The following is a 26,326-nucleotide window of genomic DNA, read 5'->3' on the forward strand; positions in this document are numbered from 1 at the left end:
TATATTCTGTACTGGTTTAAATTAGGGGGTCCATCTCTAAGTTTGTTCTTCAAGAACTCAAAATTTATAAATAAAAATTCAAAAGGTTCAGGTGACCGAAGGGTCAACGGACCCTCTTGACTCTCCTCTGGTTCCGCCCCTGGTTATGTTAGATCACAATGGGTTAATTGCATACAAAGGCATTGAACTTTAGATCACACGGCAGTAACTTTGACCATTTTTTTTTTTTTTCAGATATCAAATGTTGGCCCCACGCCAAGTGCTCACTAGAGCCCTACTTTTCCGCCACATCAGACAATCATCCACTGCTGCAGCTTTAGTTCAAGTGAATAACGAACTGCCGCTCACTTATCTTGAAGGTTTCCCAAAGCCTGATGCGAAACATGCAGAGACAATTGTAGCATTGCCACGTGCGCAGTCCGGGAAAAATATATCTGCTAAAGAGCGTAAGGCTGGACGGGTACCGAGCATCGTGTTTGAGCAAGAGGATGGCCAGCATGGCGGTAATAAACGGCTCATATCTGTTCAGAATAATCATATCAAGAAGCTTGTAAATCACCTTGGTCGTTCTTATTTTCTGTCACGCCTTTTCGATCTTGAGGTTCGGCCCGATGTTGAAAGTGAGGATATTATTGAAAAAGTCCGCGTTTTGCCTCGACTGGTAATATGCTCCATCTCACATCCCATTTTATTACATTTTGAATTTTTTTTATAGGATTAATTTCATATATACCTTTACAAATTATACAAAATTCATATATACCCAACCAAAACTGAAAATATCATATATGCCCTTACAAAGTAGTTAAAAACTTAAAATTATCAAATATACCCAATTTATTAAAAACTATCTAATAAATGACCATTTTACCCTTTTTTTAACTTCAAGTTTTCATATATGCCTATCTTTTAACTTTATATTTTTATATAACACATATTTGGCTTCAATTTATTTTTACCCATTTTTTTACCCATAAATAATAGTATACTCCCCATCACCCACTTTGGTGGGGTGGTAGAGGCTTTGTGCCTCTTGAAGAGAGACTAGGGTTCAATTCCTGGAATGGGGTAAAATTTGGTGTAATTTAAGAGTAGTGTATTGTCGTTCAAGAAAAAAAAAAAAAAAACAATAGTATACTCCATATATATTATATTTAAGCTACAAATGAGTAAATATAATATTTGAAGTTAAAGATCATATATGAGATTTCAAGGTTTTAGAAAAATAAAGGTAAAATTGTCATTTATTAAGTTGTTTTTAGTGAATCGGGTATATATGATATTTCAACTACTTTGTAAGGGTATACATGATATTTATAATTTTGCATGGGTATGTATGATATTTTGCAAGTTTGTGGGAGTATATATGAAATTGCCCCTTTTGTGTAAAGCTATTCTTTTAGATATGTAGCAATATTTACAGAAGCATTTAAGATTTTTAATGGGTATAAGTAATCTGGGTTTATGGAAATTACTTACAAGCGTTGTTATTACAAGTCAAACGTATGCATACACGTTATTAATTTGTTTTTTGGTGTCAGCTTCATCTCCATGCTAGCACAGATGCTGTGCTTAATGTTACATTCATGAGAGCACCATATGGTGCTTTGTTGAAAGTTGATGTTCCGCTCGTGTTTATTGGAGATGATGTGTCACCTGGGTTGAAGAAAGGTAATAATAATCTCTGATTCGAGTTTTTTTGACATCAAACCTTGTTCTTTTCAAGTTGTTTGTCATATCAGTGTTTTTTTTTTTTTTTTAACAAACTCAAATTTTTCATTCATACTTGCCAAGTTACATCAAAACAAAAGGTAGACGGGCAACAAAACTCGAATCAGTGTTTTTAAAACCTTAAAAAACTTTTCATCACCCATAGTTGTTAATAGCGGCTATAGCGCGCTATGTAGCGATGCGATGTAGTGTCGTTATATGGGTCATAGCGACAAATAGCGATGATAGCGATAGTTTTTTTTTTTTTGAGTTAATTATTGTTTTCGTCCATGCACTACTAGAAAAGTGGTCATTTTGCTACAGAATTTTCCTACGCAAAAAAATGTGTCACAAATTCTAACACATTTACTACCCATTTCCTATAGAAAGAAAGCCTTGATTTTTTTGGCCAATTTGTGACGCAATAGCGACAGAAAAACTAATTCTAAGTATTTGCGTCGGAAATGCGTAGCAACTTGCTACGCACTTACGACGGATGCTTTATATTTGTATTTGATTATATTTAAATGTTTAATTATTGTCGTTATTAACTATTGCGTCGAAAATGCGTAGTAACTTGCTACGCATTTCTGACGAAACTATTATTTATTTTTTGTAATTATATTTATATGTTGAATTCATTTAAATATTAATTATTGCGTCAGAAATGCGTAGCAACTTGTTACGCATTTTTGACAAAACATTTATTATTATATTAGGATCATATTTAAATGTTTAACTAATATTATTATTAATTATTGCGTCTGAAATGTGTAGCAACTTGTGACGCATTTGTGACGAAACGTTTATTATTATACTTAAATTAAATTTTAATGTTTGATCAGTTTTATTATTAAAGATTGCGTAGGAAAAGCGTAGCAACTTGCTACGCATTTGTTACGGAAAGTTTATTACTATATTTAAATATTTAACTAGTTTTATTATTACCATATTTTAAATATTTAAATTTGTACTGAATTGTTTTCGGTACCCGCTATTTGGCGTTTTCAATACCAGTACTTTCAGTTCGGTATGGTATCAATATTTTACTAAATTTTATTTTCAAATACCAGTGCCGATAAGGTACCATACAATACCATATATACTGAACATTTTCTGTACTGGTAGCCATATTAGCGATTTTCGATACCGGTATGTTCGGTAGCAAGCTCATCTATAATCATATATGTATTGAGCAGTATTAATATAATATGTATTATTAAGTCTTACAATCCAGTCTGGTTTTATACGATAGGAACTGTAAACCAAACCTCTTCATGCCCTTATAACGCACAAGAGAAGAGGGTTGGAGTGTTATCAAGCTTCTTCACGTCGAAATAGTGCCCTTACACATATGATTTTTCAATCTTATATTTTATTATTTGGTATATAAAATCATATTTATTCAACCCATGTAATACACGAGGGTTTTTAAAAATATAACCTTTTTTAGTATTTGGTAAACAATGTTACATTTATTCAACCCGTGTAATACAATGGTTTTAAAGATATATATTTTTTTTTTGTTATTTGGTATACAATATTACATTTATTCAACCCGTACAATACATATGGTTCTTATAGATATAACTTATTTTATTATTTAATATATAAAATTACATTTCTTCAACCCGTGCAATAAAGGAGGCTTTTAAAAAGATAATGTTTTATTATTTTGTATATAAAATTCATTTATTCAACCCGTGTAATACACGGGGTTATAACCTAGTATTGTATATTTATTACAATTTTTGAAATATATAGTTTAAAAAAATGTTTTATAAAATATATTGTTAATTTATGTGTAACAATAATAAAACTTATTGATAATTTAGTGTTAAATAAATCACTTTCAAATATAAACATGTGAGCCAATCAAAATGCTTGGTTAGCCATCACATGGATTACAATCCTAGGGTAATCCATTGCTCACATACTTTTAAATCAACGGATGAAAATACACTTCAAATTTCAAGAAACACAAAATCTTTATACATAAACACATACACAACACAAAGACAAATCTTCTTTTCCCCTCCCATCTTTCTCCCTCCTACTTATCCTCACACAAAATAAAAGTAAACATGGATGCCGGCCGTAATGTATAATCTATGGAGTTGCTTTTATAATGATCACAATATACGTTACTAAGTGGGGTTCTATTATCTTAGATGTGCTAAGAGTAGTAACTGGTTTCAAGTTTAGGCCCAGAAAACATATGCTCTACCGTAAAGAAAATTGAAAGTTTCAGATGTTTTTGTTATGATCAGTTTTGAATCTCAAGTTGCATTCGGAGATACTTTTTCTTTCATGGTAGCGGCACCGCAGTCTATGGCGGTGGACGACAGTGGAAGCCAGCGGCACCGGCGGCGACGAGGTAATAGGGGTGGTTCGTGGTGCTCAGTTTAGGTCGGGTTATGCTTGGTTCGATTTGTTTCTCGACTCGGGTCTCGATTGACAGTGGCAGCCGTTGAAGAGGCGACAGTGGTGGTGGTTTTCCGACGATCCGACAGCGGCGGTGGTTATTGTGGTTATTCGGTTTCGAGTACAAGTCTCTGCTCGGTCATTTGCAAGTCCGTCTTGTGCAAAATAAGCTAAGAACATGTTTCGAAGGAAAGCACCAATGTCAAACCCCATCGGCCCATAGAAAGCAAACTCTGGATCAATGACTTGAGTTGAATCTTGAGTAACCATGACTGAACTTGTATGCAAGTCACCATGTATTAGAGCTTGTGTTTTCTCACTGAACCTAACAGATTAAAATTAATATAATGGGAAATTTAAATAATATTGAAAAAATAACAAAAGAAAAGAAAACGAGATGTACATAGACTTGAGCTCAGCAACTTCTATCGGAAATGTGTCAAAAAAAAATTATAATTTTTTTTTTTTTAAAAATTGTGTTTGTCAGAAATGCGTCACATACAAATACATGATTTTTATGTTTTTTCGTAGGAAATGTGTCACAAAAAAATAGATTTTTTTATTTTATTTTTCTATTTGTCGGAATTGTGTCGATAATAAAAAAATTATAAAAAATATTTATTATTTTATTATCATTATAAATAATATAAATATAAATGAGAATTAAGAAAAGTGGTAGAAATTGCGTAGCAAATTTCGACGCCCATTTTCTGTCAGAAATGGGTAGAAAAATGCGTAGGAAATGCGTAAGAAACCAGTTTCCTACGAGTGGTTTTCCTACATCATGTATTTGTCACAAATGCGTGGGAAAGCCTGTTTTGTGACGCATTTTCTACGAAAACTGGTGTAAAAAATTTTAGATTTTCTAGTAGTGATGTGGTTTGTCAAAAATCACTATTACAGTCCATTAGTTTAAAAATTGCGATTTCAGTCCCTGTGGTTTCACTTTTGTAACCATTTCAGTCCACCTCTGTTAACCCCATCCATTTACTCTTTTAAGTACACGTGAATTGACCTTAATGCCCTTATTAATAGAAAACAAAAAGTATCTAAATGAGTTAATTACTGTTTTCGTCCCTGTGGTTTGTCAAAAATCACTATTTCAGTCCATTAGTTTAAAAATTGCGATTTCAGTCCTTGTGGTTTCACTTTTGAAACAGTTTCAGTCCAGTCTTCTAACACCGTCTATTTTACCGTTAAGTTTTTAATGAAATACCTAAATTACCCTTGTGTTAATTAAATATGGACTTATATGATTTTATTATTGGATTTATATGATTTTATTGTTGTATGACATATGGACTTAAACTGGATTATAGGGTTCGACCCATCATGGCTTACATAGAAGTAGAAGTCTGGCACTATTTTTACATATATGGTTCCAAAATTTTAATTTTGGATTTTAGAATGAGAAAATGTCCAGGTAAGCATTATTTTTCAAAATTATTATGTTAATTGATGCTGCTAGGAAGATATTAATTGGGGTGGGGTAATAGGTCGTCGGACATTAAGAGGGTGGGGTTGTGATGCCGGAGAAGACCGGAAACTTTTGCCGGAAATGAGAGCAGGGATGGAGTGGGGGTGGGGTAGCGTGGGGTTGTGTTTTAACAAGTGGGTCCTAGAATACAATCTTTTATATTTCCATGGTTTTTTTATTTAATTAACACAAGGGTAACTTAGGTATTTCACTAAAAACTTAACGGTAAAATAGACGCGGGTAGGAGACTGGACTGAAATGGTTACGAAAGTGAAACCACAGGGACTGAAATAGTGATTTTTGCCAAACTACATGGACGAAAACAGTAATTAGCTCATTTAGATATCTTTTTGTTTTTTATTAATAAGGGCATTATGGTCAATTCACGTGTACTTAACAGAATAAATGGATGGGGTTAACGGATGTGGACTGAAATGGTTACGAAAGTGAAACCATAGGGACTGAAATCGCAATTTTTAAACTAATGGACTGAAATAATGATTTTTGACAAACCACAGGGATGAAAATAGTAATTAACTCTTTTTTTTTTTTTGATGTAAATAGCAATTAGATATAGCTATAAAATAGCTGGATTTATAGGTTTTTGTTAATATACATGTAAAATAGTATATATACCAAGGTATTTTGATATAATATACAAATAAAAATTTTTAAAATTCTTTTCCTAGTGTATCGCTATTTACAAAATAGTGGTCGCTATTTGTCGCTATTCGTTATGTAGCATATAGGTTCCTTGTCGCTATTCGCTATTAACAACTATGTCATCACCTATAATTACCATACTATTTGAAACGGGTTCATGTAAAAAAGGCCGTTCTTTTGATACTGGTCCAAAAACACTTTTTGTTCTTTTTTTAACTGCTTAATAGATAATTAGATACGACTATAAACAACATTATAACACAGATAATCTAAGACTTTGAATAAAGTGTTTGACTCAGTTGGCTTGTTTACTTTTAGCTATTATTTATATTTAACTCGTGTGAGATTTAGACACATAACTAAGACCGACTCGTTCATTAGGAAATGATACTTCTACTGATTATAATTGAATGTTTTATGTGAATTAGTTTATCTAGACACATAATAATGTATCCATGTTTAATTGCTTGTGTACATACATTTCTGGTTATTAATTTAAAACCCTGCTGTTTCATTTCAAGCCTTCAAAATTTTCAACATGCTACAATATCTTTAGCGTCTGAAAAAAGGCATTAGAAATGTAACTAGAACTCATAGAAGTGCAATATATACATACAGTATCTAAATGTATTTACACTGTTATTTGTATCTCATAGAAATGCAATATATACATACAATATCTAAATGTATTTACACTATGTTATTTGTATTTCATTCATGTAATCTTGATAGGAAGTGAAGTCTCAGAAGTCGGGATAGAACCCGGTTGGAGAAGGCATTGTTTCACTAATCAAACGATGCATTATTTAGGATTTTATGATTTCCATTTTTAAACAGAACTGTCATTTGTAATCACATATGTTCTTATACTTGAAACAATAAGCGAACCTTCATTGACAAACACTCAACCATCCGATTGTTTGATTCTGATTATTCAATATCTCATGATCACTTTTAAAATTCATTCAGAAACCACTATTTTATGATAGAAAACTCTAGATAGTATGGTCTTTCTTTGAAGCTATAGATTCCGCTAATCCAAACGTAATAAACGGCGGATTTCGAATAATGGCAGGGTCTTATTTAAACATCATCAAGAGAACGGTGAAGTTCATATGCCCTGCGGACATAATCCCGCCCTTTATTGAGGTAGATTTGAGCGAGTTAGATGTGGGGCAGAAGCTGGTAATGGGTGATCTCAAAGTTCATCCAGCTCTAAAACTTGTTTGGCCGAAAGACGAACCCGTTTGCAAGATTTCAGGGGCAAGGGCTTCTGCTGAATCCAGAAAGTCTAAATAAATTTGCAACACTTATTTAAAAAGATTTTGAAAGTTCAGATTGTTGTTAGTTAGCGCAGGTGGTGCTTCCAGTTTCATTTATCTATGCAGCTTGTCCGGGAACCGCCTTGAGCCAAAATAAAAGAAAAGTTGGTGCGCATCGTAATGAAATTTTATTTTTCTTGATTTGTTTTCCTCTCTCAGCTTTCACACGTAACGCTTCCCACACAGATTTTGATGAACCATCATGATTAAGTAATGCAAAGATATCATCTCTAATCGACTGTTGAATTAAAGCAATCATTCTTTATTCATCAGAAAATGTTTGTTTATCTTCTTTACTAAAACCTGTAAATGGAATTTCTTCATCTCTGTCATTTACTAGTCTTTTATATCTAAATTCCAGACAAAACCAACAATCATATGTGCGTAAGCTTTTACCCAGTTAATACACCTCTTTTTCCACCAGTTATAATCTTCAATGTTATTAAGTTTCGATGGTTTAGTGTGAGTTCCGTAAAAATTTTCATGTTTTAAAGTTTCAGTAATAGCTTTTGAAACAGTTTTCGGTGTTGTTTTGGATGAATCAGAAGTGAACGCGTTGTAAAACTCATTGTAAAATTCCCCAGCTATGATCTTGATCTTTTAAAAATCACCTGCAAACAATCAAATACTTGATCAAACTTGAAAAACAAACAACACAAAATCCCGGTTCGTACGAACGTGGAATCGTGGGTTCGTACGAAGGAACACCGAAAAACAAGTTGATTCTCAAACCCCAGTTCGTACGAAGCTACTACTTGGGTTCGTACGAGTGCGCTTGGAAAATAATTTAATTTTTATACCCGGTTCGTACGAAGGCACCCTCTGTGGGTTCGTACGAAGTAGACTTGGATTTGTAACAACTTTTCTGGGTTCGTACGAAGCTGTAGGTTCGTACTAGCACATCAGCGCAAACACAGCCTGTTCCTCGTGGTTTTTCGCAATTTTGAACATGATTTAGGTCGAATTTAATCTTGAAAATTTGTAGGGTTATTCAAAAACAGTTTTCGCACAAAATATTTGAAAATCAGACGTTTTTAACCGTGAAAACTCCTTGAATTTGAGATTAAAGTTCAAAAAGAATGAGTAGAAGATGAGTAGAAAAAGATATGTGTAGAAAATGATGAATTCAGCTCTGAATCTGATGAAGATGCTTGAATCTTTGTGTCTTCAATCCGTGCAAACAATCACCCGCTCTGATACCACTTGTGGATTTGCTCCTAGGATCGATTCGTTAACCGTTGAATGCGATGAACACGTATCTTGTGCGGAATCCAAATACGTGTGTAGATTGAACACAAAGATGTAATTAAATGTTGATTTCTATTGATAATTGACAAGTAAAGAACCACGAAATCAAACGACAAGAGTTTCCCCTCTCAAGTCACAAAGATTACCAAATGAACAAGACCCTACTATATAGGCCCAGTGCCTTCGTACGAAGCTAACTACGAATGGGCCTCAGTTCGTACGAACCAGCCCTTCGTACGAACCAGCTATGATTTCCCCTTCGTACGAACCGGCTTCAATATACATGAACTTTATGTTTTCTTCTGTTCAGCACTAGTCTTGTCTCATCTGTTTAAGCTACAATACGTGATTGACGGAAGTGATAGACATATGCACTCACAGTACGGGTTCCCAGGAACCCATTGAGTTTTGAAATTTTACTAAGAATATACATATAAATATAATGTGAGGTGAACCCGTAAACAAGACTGAAAAGTAGTCCAACGGATAAGGCATGTGTTTTCAGATGAAGGCTTTTTGGTTCGAATCCCGTCTCCTTCACTTTTTGTAGATATAATCTTTTTTTTAATTCCATATATCTAAGCCCAAATTATGGTACCATTTAAACCCAACCAAATATCTTAAGCCAAACTTAAGTCACCATTTTATCTAATGCCCAAATTATGATTCCATTTAAACCCCCACCCAAGCAGCATCACACAGTGAAGCTCTTAAAGCCAAACCCAAGTCATCACACCATTTTGCCTAATATTGTTTGATGTTGTGATTTCTGTGTTGGTTGGAGATGGTAATATTATAAAACCATTTCGTTGTCAAAGTAATATTATAGTACTTTCAGTATACCCACAGGTTCGATTACACATGTTGCGTTTTCTCTTAACGGTTTTAACGGTTAGGTTTTAAGTCTATGTGGGCATAAGTGTGTAATCTGATTCATTCAGTGTGTTTGGCATGTGTGTAGTTTGATTCATTCAAAATGTTTTGCATAAGTGTCTAACTCAAATACTTAGTACATGATGAAATTTGATATGAACTTGTTTGTTGTGATTTGTGGTTTTTATACAATAGTTATTTGATATGAACTTTAGGTCTTATGCAATTTTAGTTAGTTAAATTTGATATGAAATTTAGGTCTTTATTATGTTCCGCAAGTCGTGACCTTACCCGACCCAAAAATTATGACGTATGGTCGTAAAAATTTGATCACCCAAAAAAAGGAACCCATAAAAAAACATGGATCCGCCAGTGCTTAAAAAACATGGATCCGCCAGTGCTTAAATGTACCTTGAGATCACATCCCTCTAAAAAACTTCATTTCTTTCGAGCTTTTTATAAATCCCTTGTCTCAACATATATGTACATAAATGTTGCGCAAAAAGTTACATATATTTTCCCATTTACTAAAAAATCTCCTAATAATCTCCCTATTACCATCCTGAAACTAAATGTTCTCAAAGAACTAGAAAATAAAACATTATCTCAACGACCAAAGTAAAACTCATTCCCACATACAGTGAAACTATGATAAACTCATCACAAAAAAAGAAGCAGGTATTTTTATAGTTACAAATAAGATTAGTAGTTTAAGATTGAAGAAAATTATTTATCTAAATAGATATATCAATTAGATTATCCTCTATTAATCTTGTAAGAGAGTGTTTGGGGTTGAGTTTTGAAGGAGATTTTTAGATTATTAGGTTTTGGAATCGTAAATAATCAGTTTTGAGTGTTTGGGTAAAAAAAAATTAAAACATTGATTATTTGCGTTTAGAAAGTTACAAAACGCAGTTTTCTATAAGCAGCTCTCACCTACTGCAACAAAACGCAGTTTTCCAAAAAATTGATTATTTGTGTTTAGAAAAGGATTTTCACTTGTTTATTTTTTTAAATATATATTTGCCAAACACTCAAATAGTTGATTATCTGATTATTGTGATATCAAGCAACATAATCAAATCCAAACACTATCTTTCAACATCACGTGTTGTTACAGTTAATTATCTGATTCTGATTATTCAAAACGCATAATCTATTTTCAAAACTCAACCCAAACACCCTCTAAATATCATATTCAGATCTCAGTATTGTTACAACCAATCAAAGCAATCTATATAGGTAATAGCCACAAATTATGATTCATATTTATGGTTAAAGAGTTCATCTAAAATAACTATTAAAACCATCCAACAAAAGTTACTAGCGGCCATTATTGTATTGTTTGAAATTAGTTAAGCTATAAAAAACCCAAACATGTAAGCACCATTGGAGCCTTCACACTTCCTCAACAATTTCTTTCTCTTTATTCTTTTCCATTTGAGAATTTGTATCTCCTTCATCAATTTTAGCCGAGAAAGAAGTTGGAGCCACGGACACATTCTCGAGAGTTGTCGTATTGGCGTTGGTTTTCGACACAACATTCCCATCTTTTGAGCTTCCTGGAGGCGTCAGCCTCTTAGTCTCTCTACCTTTGCCCCATAGCACCAAATACAACCCCACTATAATTATTAGAGATCCTAAGAGACTGCATATATAACATCAGTGTTTTATTTTATTGTTTGATCACGATTTCGTAGAGTAAATACATTCAACAAAAATAATGGGTGTTTAACACAACGATTTTTAATGGTGTATTTTGTTCACTTACCTTCCAACATACAACTTTTCATCAAGTAGAAGAAAACCAGCTATTGCCACAAAAACAAGCACCAACGGGTTGAAAGTTGACACGAATAGTGGACCTTGCAGATGTACAGCTGCGGTGACAAAAAAAATTGTTCCAAGCGAACACATTCCCTGTGATACATATACTTAACTAGTAATTCAATATCTTCGAGTATGATACCAAACGATCAAGTTAAGCCAACCACATACATGATAAGGAATTACCTGAAAAATAGCTGAGAATAGTCTAAATTTCGAACCAAGCTTCCATTGACTCAAAGAGCTCTCGGTTGGAACAGCATACACGAGGGACTGTATGAACCCAAACACACTAGACAAAAATGTGTTCGAGTAATGACAAGGATAATTTGCACTTAATTTTCTCTGTATTTTAAAAGTTCACAACATCAAAATATAATCAACATTTAATTTAGATTGATTTCTAATTTACTTTTAAACATAGTGAATTTAATGTGGAATCTTCTATAAAATAATAATTGAAGCCAAAACATAACCGGTGTATACTATATCATGAATCTAGGTGAAAAAAAAAATGTGTTTAAGTGTTTCGTGTCTCATGATAAGGGTGAAGTATGTGTGAGTTTGACGTTTAAAAAATATAAAATAACAAATGTCTTTTGTTTTCTAAAATTATCGAAAATCAAACACTAAACATAACATAACCAATTCCGATAGGCAATCTTGTTATGGGTTTTTCAACTTTATTGTTTGTGTGAATGATGAGAACTAACCTGAAAGATGTAATAAAGGGCAATAGAAAGAGAATAACCCAATGCCAATATAGAGCCAAAGATATGATCATGAGTAGAATTCTTGTGGGTTGCAGCCACATGTCCACCCATGCGTTGGCCATTATGTAAAAGGTTGAAATGGGTTGACCCAATATTGAGTTGATGACCTTTGTAAAAAGTTAGAACCATTGCCCCTCCAACCCCTACAAGGGTTCCGAAAACCTTTGCTTTTCCACTAATTGTACCTATTTCAACCTTCTCCAACCTTTCATTTCAAGTTTATCAGTTAATTACTTTAAATTAGAAATATTACTTTTACAATAAGAAAGTGAAAATATATGAACTGTCTTCTCCTATATTTATGTATGTAAACACACTAAAAATATTTATATCACATAAGTATATAGTTTCACAAACATAGATTCATATCGACGACATTGTTTTGGTCTACGTTTTAGCAAGTCAAATGAAATAACATGTATGATTACTGGGGCGAGTATAGGAACTACAGTTAAACTAACATGTATGTTTTGCCTAATTATCATCTGCGAAGTAACGTTATTGAGACAAAATGTTTTGCATTCATAAGATCAATAAACTTAATAAAAAACCTAATAGAGATATTTTCCATCAATTATAAAAATGACTAAACACAAATCCACGTGATTATTGTCTTATAAATATTAAGTATAAATAAATCACTATAGCAATGTTTTTAAGGCGTATATCTGCTTGGAGTTGTGAGAGATCAGTATTTTTGGAATAGTTTTATTTATCCCCGAGTCGACTCAATGAACTAACAAGTCATAAAAAGCTCGAGCTCAGTTGAATTATATTTAGGCGCATATCTGCTTGGAGTTGTGAGAGATCAATATTTAGGCGCATATCTTCTCCTCCTCTTCACGCCGAACACAGTGTGCAAGGACGGACCCACCCTTTGGCCAAGGTGGGCGGCCGCATCGCTTGAGAAAAAATATTTAGTTTATATTTTAGACAAAAAACTCGACCGCACCACTTGAAAATATGATTGAACACAATATCCCCGCTCCCAGCAAATAATTCTTGGATCCGTCACTAACCGTGTGGTCTTATGATTGTGATATATAAATATTGATTTGTAACTCAATAAAAGCCGAATCCTAATGAATTTAAGTCAAGCTTGAAGTCAAGCTAGTATGAGTTGTTTTTTGGTTTTAATCATGTGTAATTTATTGTTAATATATGTATTTAATGCATAATTTATATAAAAAGTATTTTTTATGATTGTGATATATAAATATTGATTTGTAACTCAATAAAAGCCGAATCCTAATGAATTTAAGTCAAGCTTGAAGTCAAGCTAGTATGAGTTGTTTTTTGGTTTTAATCATGTGTAATTTATTGTTAATATATGTATTTAATGCATAATTTATATAAAAAGTATTTTTTAGTATATAATTTAATTCCTTTGTAAACATACACATAAGTACATAACTAGTGTTGAATTATTGAAAAAACAATTGCTTTTAACAAGTATACCTGAGTAGAACAGCTATGATGAAGGTTAATGGAGGAATAAGATTGGTAAAAGCCGCAGTAAACGTTGTAGATGTTAGAACCAAGCTTTTACTATACATATTTTGCGCCATCGGCCCCCTACATTATTAGAACTTTCAAAAGTAAGCATCAAATTAAATTTATATTCTGGATAATATTTATAATTACATTTAGGTTGAGGACATACGCGAAAGTCGCACAAATAAAAGCTTGGAAGAGTATCATCCATGTTAGCTTTGGCCTTTTGTTTCTGCAGTATTTACAATGGCAAGTTCACAACCATAGCAAATTATACATCGAATATTCTACATGTACGACATGTTTTTAATTCTTAAAAACAAACTTCACTGTTTGCAATTATGTCCCTCATTACATTTAATTATCGCAACGCACTCATTTTAATTCTTGAATAAAATGGTTAGAGAATGTATGTATAATAGGCAATAGTGAAGAAATAATTGATAAAATTAATGATCCAAGAGGTAGATAATTATACCGAGGTATGTTGGTTCCACTAGCGGAGCTTCATATATTAGGGTTGGGTGGGTCTCTGGCCCCTCTGTTTTTTTTTTTTTTTTTTTTTTTTTTTTTTTTTTTTTTTTTTTTTGCTTTTAGTGATCATTTTAAAGAAAAACTTTGAAATGTTTATTTAAATGTAAAATATAGGATTTTAAGATTTCCGCCCAACTATGATCTTTCATTCATCTGTTAAGAACCCCCGCGTTGCGGTGGGGGCGTAAACTGTGTCAAATAGTATCAATGTCACATCACCGTGAGCGACCACCAACACTGAATTTGCGGCGTGTTAATATGAAGCAATTAGATAGAAACGTAAAACATAGAAAATAATAATTAAGTCGATCTAGGACCCGCATGTTATGACGAACTTGTCAAACAGAAATAGACGACGTAGAAACGTTGGTCGTGTTAACTCGAAAAATTTAGAACGAAACGTAAAAATGTTGAACCACACACACTTTGCGCGGTGACAACGGGCAAAATCTAGAGCGAAGCGTAAAATGAAAAATTTGCAAAATATGAAAACTATAGAGGACCAAAGTTGAAACTAAAAAAAGTTGTAAGGTTAAACTCTAAAAGATGAAAAGTTTTGAGTTAAAAGTAAAAAATTCAAATAGTTTGGATTAAAAGTAATTTATCAAATACCTTAGGACTAAAAGTAAAAAATCAAAATATTTTTGATAAACTCCCCAAGCATAGAACCCTATTTGCACATATAACTTACTAATTTATAGTATTGAAATATATATAAATAGATGAAAGTGTACTACCAAATAAACATAAAGTATAGATAACAATAGCACAATAAACAACTTATGCAAAGTGTACAATCCTCTTAAGCCAAATTGTGTTACAAATTAATAATATATAAATATAAATATGAAATCAGAATGAAGTGACAGAAGGCAAAAGTGTGATAGCATCACTACACTTGCGACAAAGTATATATGGAACAGAATTATAAAAATGCCATATTGGATTAACAAACATTGGTGGGTGGTTAAGAGGTTGAATTCGTTCAAGAACATGAAGATGATTGGACTATAAAATGAATGTTATTGTAAATTATATTAGGAAAAAGTGAGGGGCTCCACATATTCCAAAAATGATTTTAAAGGTATGATTTCAGGTGCTTCTAAAATTAATGGTTATAACAAATTAATGATTTAAGAACGTCATAAATATAATCATGATTGTTTTTGCAAAATCTTTTAAAGCATAATAAAAATATTGATTGTAAAACGTTACAGAAAAAAAGTTAAATGTAATCAATAATAAAAAAAAAAGTTAATTGTAATCAATAATTAAAGAAACATATTTCAATACATATATAATTATTTTTTTACATAGTATAATTTTTAAAATTTCATATTTTTATGTGGCATAGTACATCACAGTTGTCGAGTGATTGTAGAACAAATAGCCAAGACCTCTCTAATGGACATTTTTCACAAAACCTAATGTTTTTCTCAATTTGATCAATATAAAATAGGCTAACTCAAAAAATAACATATACTAGGTATCTTTGTCAAAAGTAGCTGGTAACTGGTAGCTATAGCTGTAGCTTTTAGATATATATTTTGGTGTATCACAGAGTAGCTGTAACTTTTAACAAAATTTAATAAACAAATTGGACATAACATGATTTCGTTTCCTCTTGCTCTTGTTAAAATAAAAAGGAAAAACATTTTTTGTTAGAACTTATTATTTTCTAAAATAACATTTTAATATAAAATAATTAAATAATAATCAATTTTAAAACATGTTAAAAACAATTAAATAAATATAAATTTAAGGAAATGATTGTGAAATAAAAAATAATTATTAAGTAGGGTTGAGCACTAGATACTCATAAAATGTATAAAAAAAATAAAACACATCAATCATTATTATGGAAATAATTATTTTAATAAAGTGACGGAGGTGTACTAAAAAATAATTATTAAGAAAATAATTATTAAAATAGAGTGACAAAAGTGTATTAAAAAATAATTATTAACTAAAATGTATAAAAAATCTAAAAAGGTGGTTCATAAAAAAGTTCATTATATTTAGAGGTTAAAATAGTTTTTTTTTCTAAAAGCTTGTAGCTCCTCCTAAACATTACTATTAGGAGCGTTCAACCAAAAGCCTTCAAGCTTTTAACTAAAGTTTCAAATTCCTTCAATCAAATAAGATTTTTTATTAAGTATTAACTTTTTTTTTAAGTTTAAAATTTCTTAAAAACTCCATACCAAACATACCCATAAAAAGATTGAGAAATTGCTAGAATCAATCACCACTTACCTTTCAAGAAATAGAGCTAGAGGAAGAATGAGAATGGAAGCAAATAAGTAACGATAGGTAATTAAAACTTTCATATTCATGCCATCATTTGCGGCCAATTTATACGAAATTGTGAATGCTGCTACGGAAAACTTGGCTGCCACCATACACAATGTTGCCTTCAACCTTTGCATCTTCGCCGATTTCAGTAGTTTCTATAAAAATCAGTTCAGAACAAAACCTGATAAAACAGAAAACCTTTTCCTTTATACCACATTAATACTAAGGTTATTAAGGTACCAAGGCATTTTGCATTTATAAGCCAAAAAACAATATAAAAGAGTTAATTAAGTGTCACGCAATAGCAAATATGAATTTATTGGGAGAGAGATATAGAGACTTATACTATTATCCTATATATTATTATCCTAAATATTAATAATACAAATTATTCTTATATAACAATTATGGTAGGATCTTAGTTACAGTATAACATTTATCCATGATTTGAAACTTAATTACAATAGGGGAAGGTTCATTTGAGAAGAAAATTTAATTGAGAAGAAAAAGAACAAAGGGTAATTTTGTAAAACATTAAATAGTTTTTTCACTTATCTCATTTATTATCATTTTTAACTAATTAATTGTCATAAAGACTAGTATCCTCCACAATAACTTTTTTTGCCTATACACATCAAAAGTTATCTTACATATTTCGAAATTTATCCTACACGTTGAAATTTATCCTACACAACTCGTAATTTATCCTACACAACTCGTGATTTATCCTACACTTTAAATTATTTTACTTTATTTTTTTGGAAAAATATATATTTTGAAGTTAAGTTACAAAAAATTTAATGTAGTTAGCTATTAAAAAGGAAGACTAGAAATTAATGACCTATGTAGATTTACCAATGTACCCTTATAGTATCATTAAATACTTATATTAAATGAAGTAAAATAAAGCATTCTTATTGGTTAAAATTTCTTCTTTTTTCTTCTTACAAAAAATTTATTCTCATTTGAACTCTCCACAATTACAATATTGTTATTTCTTTACTTTTCAATTGGATTAAAGCTGTGTGTTTTTATTGATGGTGGGGTTTGATGGTTAGCATCATGACTTTATGACAGTGTTTTAAAAATTATTATTATTATTATTACTATATGATAAAATGAAAACTGAATGAACAGTGTCAATCAGTTTTCATTTTTTAATCCTTTATTTATTATGTGATATATCTTATATTTATTTATTAGATTATAAGGCATGGGGCGATGATTGGGTCGTGGTTTGGGTACAAATGCTCAAGTCACCACCCCGGGTGGATTTGGGTTTCGGCGTCGCCCCTTGAGCTGGAGTTTCAGCCCAGACGTTGGGCATGCCTAGCGGTCCTCCGTGGCCGGCTCTCATTGGCTAAGCCATAGCGGCTACGTTTAAATTTTAAAAAATACCCGTTTGGCGCTAGGTCCTCCGTGGCCGGCTCTCATTGGCTTGGTTGGTTAGGCCATAGCGGCTAGGTTAAAATTTTAATATTGAGCAATACTTTATATTCATTTATTAGACTATGAGGTATGGGGCGAGGGTTGGGCCGTGGTTTGGGTACAAATGCCCAAGTCACCACCCCGGGTGAGTTTGGGTTTCGGCGTCGCCCTTGGGTGGGAGTTTCAGCCCGGGCGTTGGGCATGCCTAGCGGTCCTCCGTGGCCGGCTCCCATTGGCTGGGTTGGCTAGGCAATAGCGGCTAGGTTTAAATTTTAAAAAATAACCGTTTGGCGCTAGGTCCTCCGTGGCCGGCTCTCATTGGCTTGGTTGGCTAGGCCATAGCGGCTAGGTTAAAATTTTAAAAAATAACCGTTTAGCAAGTCACTATAAAACTCCCCAACCCCAACTCCTGTCCACATCGCTACCCCAACCCTTCACTCCACCTACCCGAACCCGCTACCCACACTTGATACCGGCACAACGCGATGAAGGGCCGCCAACCCGGTGAGACCCGTTACTGGCCGGAAGCCTTCGCTAGCTATCGGCACAACGTGGGGAACGACCGGCACAATTTAAACGCGTGCCAACACAAGTGGCGCGAGCTACGACCGAAGCTCGACCGTTTTAAAGCCTACTACGATAGCGTCTCAGGTGGTGATATAAGTCACGAAAACCGGGTGGCGGTGGCCAACATCGAGTTCCGGGGCAAGGAGCGGAAGCCGTTTGACAAGCTCGCCCTCTTCGAAATCTACCTAACTCACCAGCGGGGAGGCTCGAAGTCCACGTGTCAACCCATGCCCCAAACATGAATCCTGTAATTTTTACAGTGATTAAGTGGTGAAACAAGAGTTAGGGTCTACGTTCAGTCTTTGCAAGAAGTGAAACAGTTAAAAGAAGAGTTGCAGGATGATGTCGGTCGAAAACACCAATGCCTTTCGCGCAACGCGCGTCATTGAAAAACACTAGTTAATTAAATATTAAATATCAAACAGTTTTTATAAATTTTCTTCATTAAATAAGTCATATTTGTCACTTTTAAAATTATGTCTATGATCTACTAGTATAAATATATAATTAATCGTTTTGGTTAAATTTGAGTTTGTACGTCTTTGACTATGCTTTACGTCACGTATAGTATAAATTTGCATTTTTGCTTACGTCACGTATAGTATAAATTTGCATTTTTTGCTTTGGATGTTTGCTTAGCCCCCGTCGATGTTTGCTTACTACTTAGCGCGGGACGGGGGCTAAGGAAACAAATTCCCGACGCGTAGCGTGGGGTGTTTTTGCTAGTTATCATATATATTAATAATACAAACTTATGAATAGTGCTTTTTATATTATAATAACTAGGTTATATATCCGTGAGCTTCACGGGTTATGGGTTGTGTTAAAAAAATCTATATCTATAAAAGTATTTTTTTTTATGATTTCTAACCTGATATCAGACCCATGTTTGACAAACCTTACCAAGAAGAAAAAAAAAACAGAAATTGAATTATTTAAGGCATTTACTTCAATATGGCAATAAGTAATAGAAATTGCACGGGTCACGCAACATCAAATGTAATTTATAATTTTGTTATATAATATTTTGAAATGAAAAGAAAACAGTAATAAATAATAAAAAAATTGAAGTTAACACCATTGCTATTTTTATAATTAACTTTTTTTAATTAAGAAATAGAGTACAAAAGGGTGAAATAAATAAGGTGGGAAAAAGAATCTTAGCCTCGCGTAATCGTGACATATGATACAACCAATTACTTGGTAATTATGAGATGCGCTAGCTAGTGAACCAACACAATGATTCACAAATGCGCACGAATTAACTAAACAAAACACTACCCTTAATGTTAGTAATATATTATTAAGGATATTAAAAGTTATGAAATGCCACTAATATATTATTAAACTTATATAAGCAGTATTAATAGTTATGATATAAGTCAAGATTAAAATATTTCCAACGTATTTTTCCCATGAATCAACTTTTGGTCATTAATGATGAAAACTGTTAGAAATGAATCTGCATATTATCTTTAAACAATTGATTTTTTTTAAATAGATACAAACCAGCGAAAAGCTGGACTACAAAGACAAAAGCAAAAGAACAAAGAGAAAAAAAGCAAGAGGCGAACAGTCTAAGTAGAAAGAATCAATGCATAATTCTCTAAACATCGAAATAACCAGCATTTAGAGTATTGTTAAAATTGGAAAATGCTCAATGGCATATCTAGTTAAATTTTAAACAATTGAAATTGTCATAATGAGAGGGTGAGCCTATCACCTAGACATTTAAAAAGCAAGGCACACGTGTTATTCAGGACATATTTAGGTGTTTTAGGCTACTTTAAGCTGTTTTGGACTTGTTGTAGGCTAGTTCTAGACCTGGCAAACGGGTTGGGTCGGGTCGGGTCGGGTCATGGGTTAAAACGGGTTCGGGTCAGAACGGGTTCGGGTCAAAACGGGTCAATTATAAAAAAGGGTTGTTTTGGATCGGGTCGAAACGGGTCCAGGTCAGAACGGGTCTGGGTCAGAACGGGTCCGGGTCAGAACGGGTTTCGGGTCGGGTCGGGTCTTTTTTTTTTTTTGGATGATTACTATTACTATTACTAATATGATAATACCAAAACATACGTAAATAGCACAACTACTCATATACACACCTTCCTTTATTTTGGTGAATTTCAAGTCATCAGGTTCCACTGTCAAATAAATAAACCAACACTTAATCACATAGAACAATGCAGACACTTGTTTACCTTAGTTACAAGAGAAGTTATTTCATACCGCTATCAGGGGCATTATTCGATGTCAAATAACAAGGCGTCAAAGGTCAAATATAGTGACATACCGACGCGACAATACACATAAGCCTCCAACACCACTTCGTCCACGCAAGAGGCTGGTAATGCCGCACCAGCAGCCATGAAAATATCCGCCGAGATCGGATCCTTGATCCGAACAGCAAGATGAAGCGGCGTTTCTCGACCCGGAACATCACGACAGTCGATCACAGCCGAAACTGTATACGCATCAAGCTCAGCAGCTACCGATTCATCCTCCGTGTTAACCGCACCGGCTTTCGCCAACCGCGGTAGAGTAGCGATAAGTTTCTTAAGCGCGGCATGGTCTCGTTGCGCAACCGCTAGATGCGCAGGACTATGTGAATACTTAGAATAATCTTCCATTGATTATTTGTGCACTAACCAGTTCAGATACAATAATAATTCACCAAACAAATTTGATCGTTGCCTAAAACAACTCTAAATCTGTGTAGTAACAGATTACTGTAACAAATGTATTTAGCTTAATAATGCCTTAATAATCACATAATAAAAAACATTCCTACAAGGCTGTTTATCAACTAATAACAAATTACAAATGAAAACAACTAATCGCATGAAATTAAAATTGCCGATGTTCACTATTACCGTCAAAATAATCAATTCAAACGATTGTAAAATCCCTAATCCTATACGTATTTTCAGTAAGAACATCCATAATTCCGTAATCCAGATTGATACAGTATTGGTACATAAAATTAACAATAGATCTGTATAATTTGACAGATAATTATATGAAAGAATGACATTAATTCGAGTGGAGTACCGCTGCAGTTGCTGCTATGAAGGTATCGGAGAAACGCTGGAGTTGGTAGGGTGTATGATGATGAAGACAGTGGGGGTTTGTGCCGGAGGAGACTTCGGAGACGGTGGGGGTTTGTGCCGGAGAAGACGTCGGAGACGGTGGTGGTTTGTGGCGGATGAGACGGCAGAGGTTTGTGCCGGAGCGTCTCAGATTTCATTAACCCGTTGTTGATGATGCTCAACCCTAAAGAACCGTTCCTTGAAAATGTTCAACCCGTATTGACCCGTAGTTACCTTCCTTGTTTTTTTAATTAACCCATTTCAACCCTTTTACTTAAATTACTTTACTCAAACCCACCCATTCTATTGTATAAATAACCCAAAATGACCCATCTCAAAGACTTTGGGTCAGAACTGCCCCCTCTAGCTAGTTTAGATCATTTTAAGTTGTTTTAGAGCTTTGTTTTTCGGGTTTTCAAACTAATTCACTGCGCCTGTGCACCTAGGTGGTGCACTCAAAGTGGTGTGTCTGAGCCGAGTCGAGCCTGACCTGCCTTTGACCACAGAGAAGTAAATTTAAAACAATTGCCATTAAAGCATCTGTATGTATAAATGATCACAATTACATGTAGACCTGGCAAACGGGTCGGGTCATGGATCAAAATGGGTTCAGGTCAAAACGGGTTCGGGTCAAAACAGGTCAATTATAAAAAAGGGTTGTTTTGGTCCGGGTCAGAACGGGTTTCGGGTCGGTCGGGTCAAAGAATTACTTGTTTTTGACCCGTTACCCAACCTTGACTTTACCATAACTTCCAAATATTATTGCTAACATTTTATGGTCATTTCAGTAGAAGATGCAAATTGCTGGTATTTCAGTCCCAAAAACCACATAGAATGAAAATTTCTGATGTCATAAGCAAAAGAATTCGTATTTGAAATGGTCAAAGAAAGTGCTTATATTACCGTTAAGCCCAGTTCCTTTTGGATAGAAGTTGAGTGAGCTTATCCCTCCATTATGCTATGACATAAAGACACTACATGATTATGTGAAGAACAGAACGTGTGGCAGTATTATGAGATAAAGTATTGTGAGAACGGGTTCGGGTTGAAACAGGTCCGGGTCAGAACAGGTTTCGAGTCAGGTCGGGTTGGTTAAAAAATGTTTCTTTTTTAAAAATAGAGATTGTACATCAAGGGGCAATTTTGTCGAGTTGAAACGGGTCCGAGTCGGTTCGGGTTGAAACAGCTCTGGGTCGGCTACGTGACTCTGCCTCTGGTAGGTGGTAGCGTTTCAGTTCAGGCGCAAAATTGTTTATCTTTATCATCTTTTGGGGTTATAATCATATATTTTTCCCGTATGATGCTCTCTTCTCTTTTGTGGCAAGTACATGAGAACATCAACCTCTTCTGCACATATAAATTTTAGAATTATAATCATATACAATTCATCAACTACTCATAAAAATTGAGCATAATATGAATGTGATTATCCAGCCAAACCCAATTGTAGTTAACAATAAAAGAAACAAACAAAAAAACAATTATACTATATAACATTTTGCGTACGTTCTTAGCTACAGTTTCAGTTTCCAAGTTATCATGACCTACATCTGTCGGTCATTACCACATAACATTCAATTATTAGCAAGATGATTCTCTGATTTGGGTTACAAAGCTTAGACATGGAGGACCGAAGTTGAAGGTGGGTTAGAGTCCAACAGGACGTTTGTTATATAATGTGATTTAGTAGCATGCATAATTGTTGCCTCTATTAACAGAGTATCCGAATACTTCATCAAACACCTCGTATTCATCACACGACCCTCAGACCACGACAACCATTCGCGATCGACGACGACGTATTATCCAAACACGCGCGACAAGAATTCGGGCTTAAAGTCCTCCAACACTCCGCCAACACGTAAACCGACTCATTCCTACTACCCACCAACATCTGCACCCTAAGATATTATTGGTTTTGAAATGAACACCCCTATACATATACACACATACACAATATACACTTTTTTGGTACCATAATGTTACTCACAAGATTAAAGTGTAGCAAATATCTCCGCAAGGCAGCCATCTCTAGCTTTCTCAGATCAATCTTCTGCATAAATTACATTTTAAATTTGTCAAAATCAACATACTACTATTTGTTTGGAATGAAGGAATAAAGTTAACATACCACGGACCCACGAGAAGTAGTAAAGGAGGCCTTAGATTGTGAGTCATGATGTAGAGACCGACCAACGGTCTTGTTACGTGGTGACCCTGTTGTTGATTTACGCAGGCGGAGCCTTGATCGATGCACCTTTTTAGTATCATCAGATGTTGAAAACATGGTCACAAACACAATTAGTTTCTGTAGGCGGCGGGTCCTTATGCAATGCATAATAGAGTTATAAAGATATATAAAGTATCCAATGTAAAAAAAGATTCAACAACATCAAAATTATGATGCAAATTAACTACTTTGCCACCCTCCTGGTTTCAAATATTAGTTCATACTTGCACAAATGAGAATTTAGAAACCGAAATTATGAAATTCGAATAGTAAATTATGAGTTAAATACGAAAGCAACACTGACCCATATCAGAGCCATTCGACTGACCGTTTTCAAGCTCAAAATCATCATCTTCATTACCAGTAGGAGCTTCAATCACACTAAGCGCGTTCCTTCGTAACTTTACCTCTATACCATTCGTAAGAACCTACGGTTTAATTAAAAGAAAATCAGGTCAAAATCCATATATGACAAAGAAAAATCATATTAAAGACAGATCAAGATCATAAAAGCAAATTAAATATAATGATCCTTAAAACCCTACAAATAAAATAACTGCAGACCAGTAAACATTAATTTAAGATTGATCATACATTGTTCACAAACATTTAAGATTAAAAACACTCAAATTAAACAGGATGTTCATGGAAATTAACCATTTAGAACAAAATACCCTATTTTTTTCTACATTACATATCCATATAAATCAACAAAATCACAATTGGGATCACATGCATGCAATAAACTTAAATTGTCAATAACAGAAGCATCATCAGTCAACCACCAATTACCATAAAATTACAACATAAAAACCAATAATCCAACCAATTTATAAAAGAAATTACCAGCCGATCCAGTTTCATACGGCATCTAGTGACGATGTTCAATCCAAAACCGGCATAATTACCCTACTCTCAAAGTTGACTTTCTTCAAGTTCTCACATTTTTTAATCTGAAAACATCTTCACAAAAAACAATTCTCTTGCTCGTTGTTTTGATTCGCCAAAGCAATGCAGCCCAAATGGTTTGAACTTGAAACCTGCCCTTTAACCCAAAAATTCTAAGAGAAACTACAGAGTATGAATGGTCTAATCAAACAATATACGTGAGGCAGTATTCAAGAATGCAACATACCTTTTTGATGATGTTCCATCCAAACTTTCATTGAGACATTTAAACAAACGCTTGGTCTGCATCAAGAAACCCATACGTAAGAAAGAAAATTTAAAACATATCATAGAAAGAACCACACCTTATTTCACTAATCCAGTTTCACTAATCATGTGGGTAAACCCAAAAATTCAATATTTGAGAAAAGAAAAAGATGATAAAAAGCAAAGATTAGAACAGGTGAAATTAAGGCTAGTAACAACAAAAATCACAAACACAAATTGTATTTCAGAGCACAAACCAGTTTCAATTTTATTTCAGAACACAAATTAAGGTCAGTTCTCCGAGACAAAATATAGGGACATCAACTTGCATACCTCAATCGTTGGATTGTTCTTGACGTTTACCCCTACAACCATCATCGATGAACTTTACCCTATCTCAATAAGTTTCTTCACTGATTCAGACCAGTGTTAACACCATATCTAGCCAAAAAATGGCCATATGCCACCAATCTAAACAAAACCGAGGCATTGACTTACCTGTGTTGCCGGAATCTCGGCCTGAACCCTAACCAACTTCGCCGGAAAAGTCGATTCGCCAACCCTAGACACCGATACCACACCCCAGATCTCCTACGATGCTTTTGATATCTGTATCCCAGGAACATATACACCGAGTTTAAAAATCGCCAGTGTTCTCTGAGGAGAGATGAAGGTAAAAAATTTGAATTTTAAAAATTTTGTGAAGAGGAAGAAACAACTGGGGATTTCAAAATGTGAATTCAAAAGCATAATGGAACTTTGGGAGAGATCCAAAACACATTTTGCCATTTAGGGTTTAAAAAAACGAAAATTTCTCAGAGATCGACACGTACCATGAAAATAAAGGGAGAGGTTTGTGAGATTGACAACTAGGAAAGAGATAAGGAGAGAGGCTGTGGTGATGACACCTCACCCACAAATACTTTGCTTTATTATAGTAGAGATATATATATAGTTTTTTTAATACTTTTATTATTTTAATATTATAATACTAAGTAATTTTCATACATTTTTAAATTTTTCTTAACTTTAATGATTTTTTTAGTATTATGGGTTGGGTCAAACTTGATGTCAATTGGTACTGTACTAATACTGGTATCAAAAATATCAGTACGATCCTGTTCGGTATCGGTACATGAAGGTAAAAAACGACATCATCCTTGTACCGAAAACGCCAATAGTCGGTACCTAATTGATATTGAAAATCTTTTAGTTGGGGAAAT

At 33.8% G+C, this 26,326-nt stretch overlaps 3 protein-coding genes across 18 annotated transcripts; 1 reads left to right on the forward strand and 2 right to left on the reverse strand.

Moving 5' to 3' along the window:
* Window positions 1-241: 241 nt before the first annotated feature.
* Window positions 242-7,573, forward strand: LOC110927654 (50S ribosomal protein L25). Its single transcript, XM_022171150.1, has 3 exons — window positions 242-661; window positions 1,542-1,671; window positions 7,350-7,573. Exons 1-3 carry the CDS (start codon window positions 242-244, stop codon window positions 7,571-7,573), a joined length of 774 nt encoding a protein of 257 aa, XP_022026842.1.
* Window positions 7,574-11,047: 3,474 nt separating this feature from the next.
* On the reverse strand, window positions 11,048-21,259 carry LOC110931439 (WAT1-related protein At1g68170). Its single transcript, XM_022174833.2, has 9 exons — window positions 20,923-21,259; window positions 20,706-20,773; window positions 16,599-16,792; window positions 13,981-14,043; window positions 13,776-13,892; window positions 12,258-12,522; window positions 11,731-11,889; window positions 11,489-11,637; window positions 11,048-11,365 (listed from the first exon to the last, which is right to left on the reverse strand). The coding sequence occupies exons 1-9, from the start codon at window positions 21,257-21,259 to the stop codon at window positions 11,116-11,118; spliced, it is 1,602 nt and encodes a 533-aa protein (XP_022030525.2). The 3' UTR covers window positions 11,048-11,115.
* Window positions 21,260-21,372: 113 nt separating this feature from the next.
* Window positions 21,373-25,915, reverse strand: LOC110928935. Of its 16 annotated transcripts, none has more exons than XR_002586745.2 (8): window positions 25,437-25,907; window positions 25,084-25,139; window positions 24,795-24,988; window positions 24,253-24,376; window positions 23,850-23,995; window positions 23,709-23,771; window positions 22,622-23,065; window positions 21,373-22,208 (listed from the first exon to the last, which is right to left on the reverse strand). XR_002586745.2 is itself a non-coding variant. In XM_035988525.1 (8 exons), the coding sequence occupies exons 4-8, from the start codon at window positions 24,810-24,812 to the stop codon at window positions 22,955-22,957; spliced, it is 462 nt and encodes a 153-aa protein (XP_035844418.1). In that variant the 5' UTR covers window positions 24,813-24,988; window positions 25,084-25,139; window positions 25,437-25,495; window positions 25,602-25,907; the 3' UTR covers window positions 21,373-22,954. The 16 variants fall into 16 exon arrangements, 12 of the variants coding, with proteins under 12 accessions (XP_035844418.1, XP_035844420.1, XP_035844421.1 ...); XR_002586744.2 differs by having other exon boundaries at window positions 21,373-22,212; XM_035988525.1 differs by having other exon boundaries at window positions 21,373-23,065; window positions 25,437-25,495; window positions 25,602-25,907.
* Window positions 25,916-26,326: the final 411 nt, after the last annotated feature.

Source organism: Helianthus annuus, chromosome 3, assembly GCF_002127325.2.
Source record: "Helianthus annuus cultivar XRQ/B chromosome 3, HanXRQr2.0-SUNRISE, whole genome shotgun sequence".
NCBI classification, from domain to species: domain Eukaryota; kingdom Viridiplantae; phylum Streptophyta; class Magnoliopsida; order Asterales; family Asteraceae; genus Helianthus; species Helianthus annuus.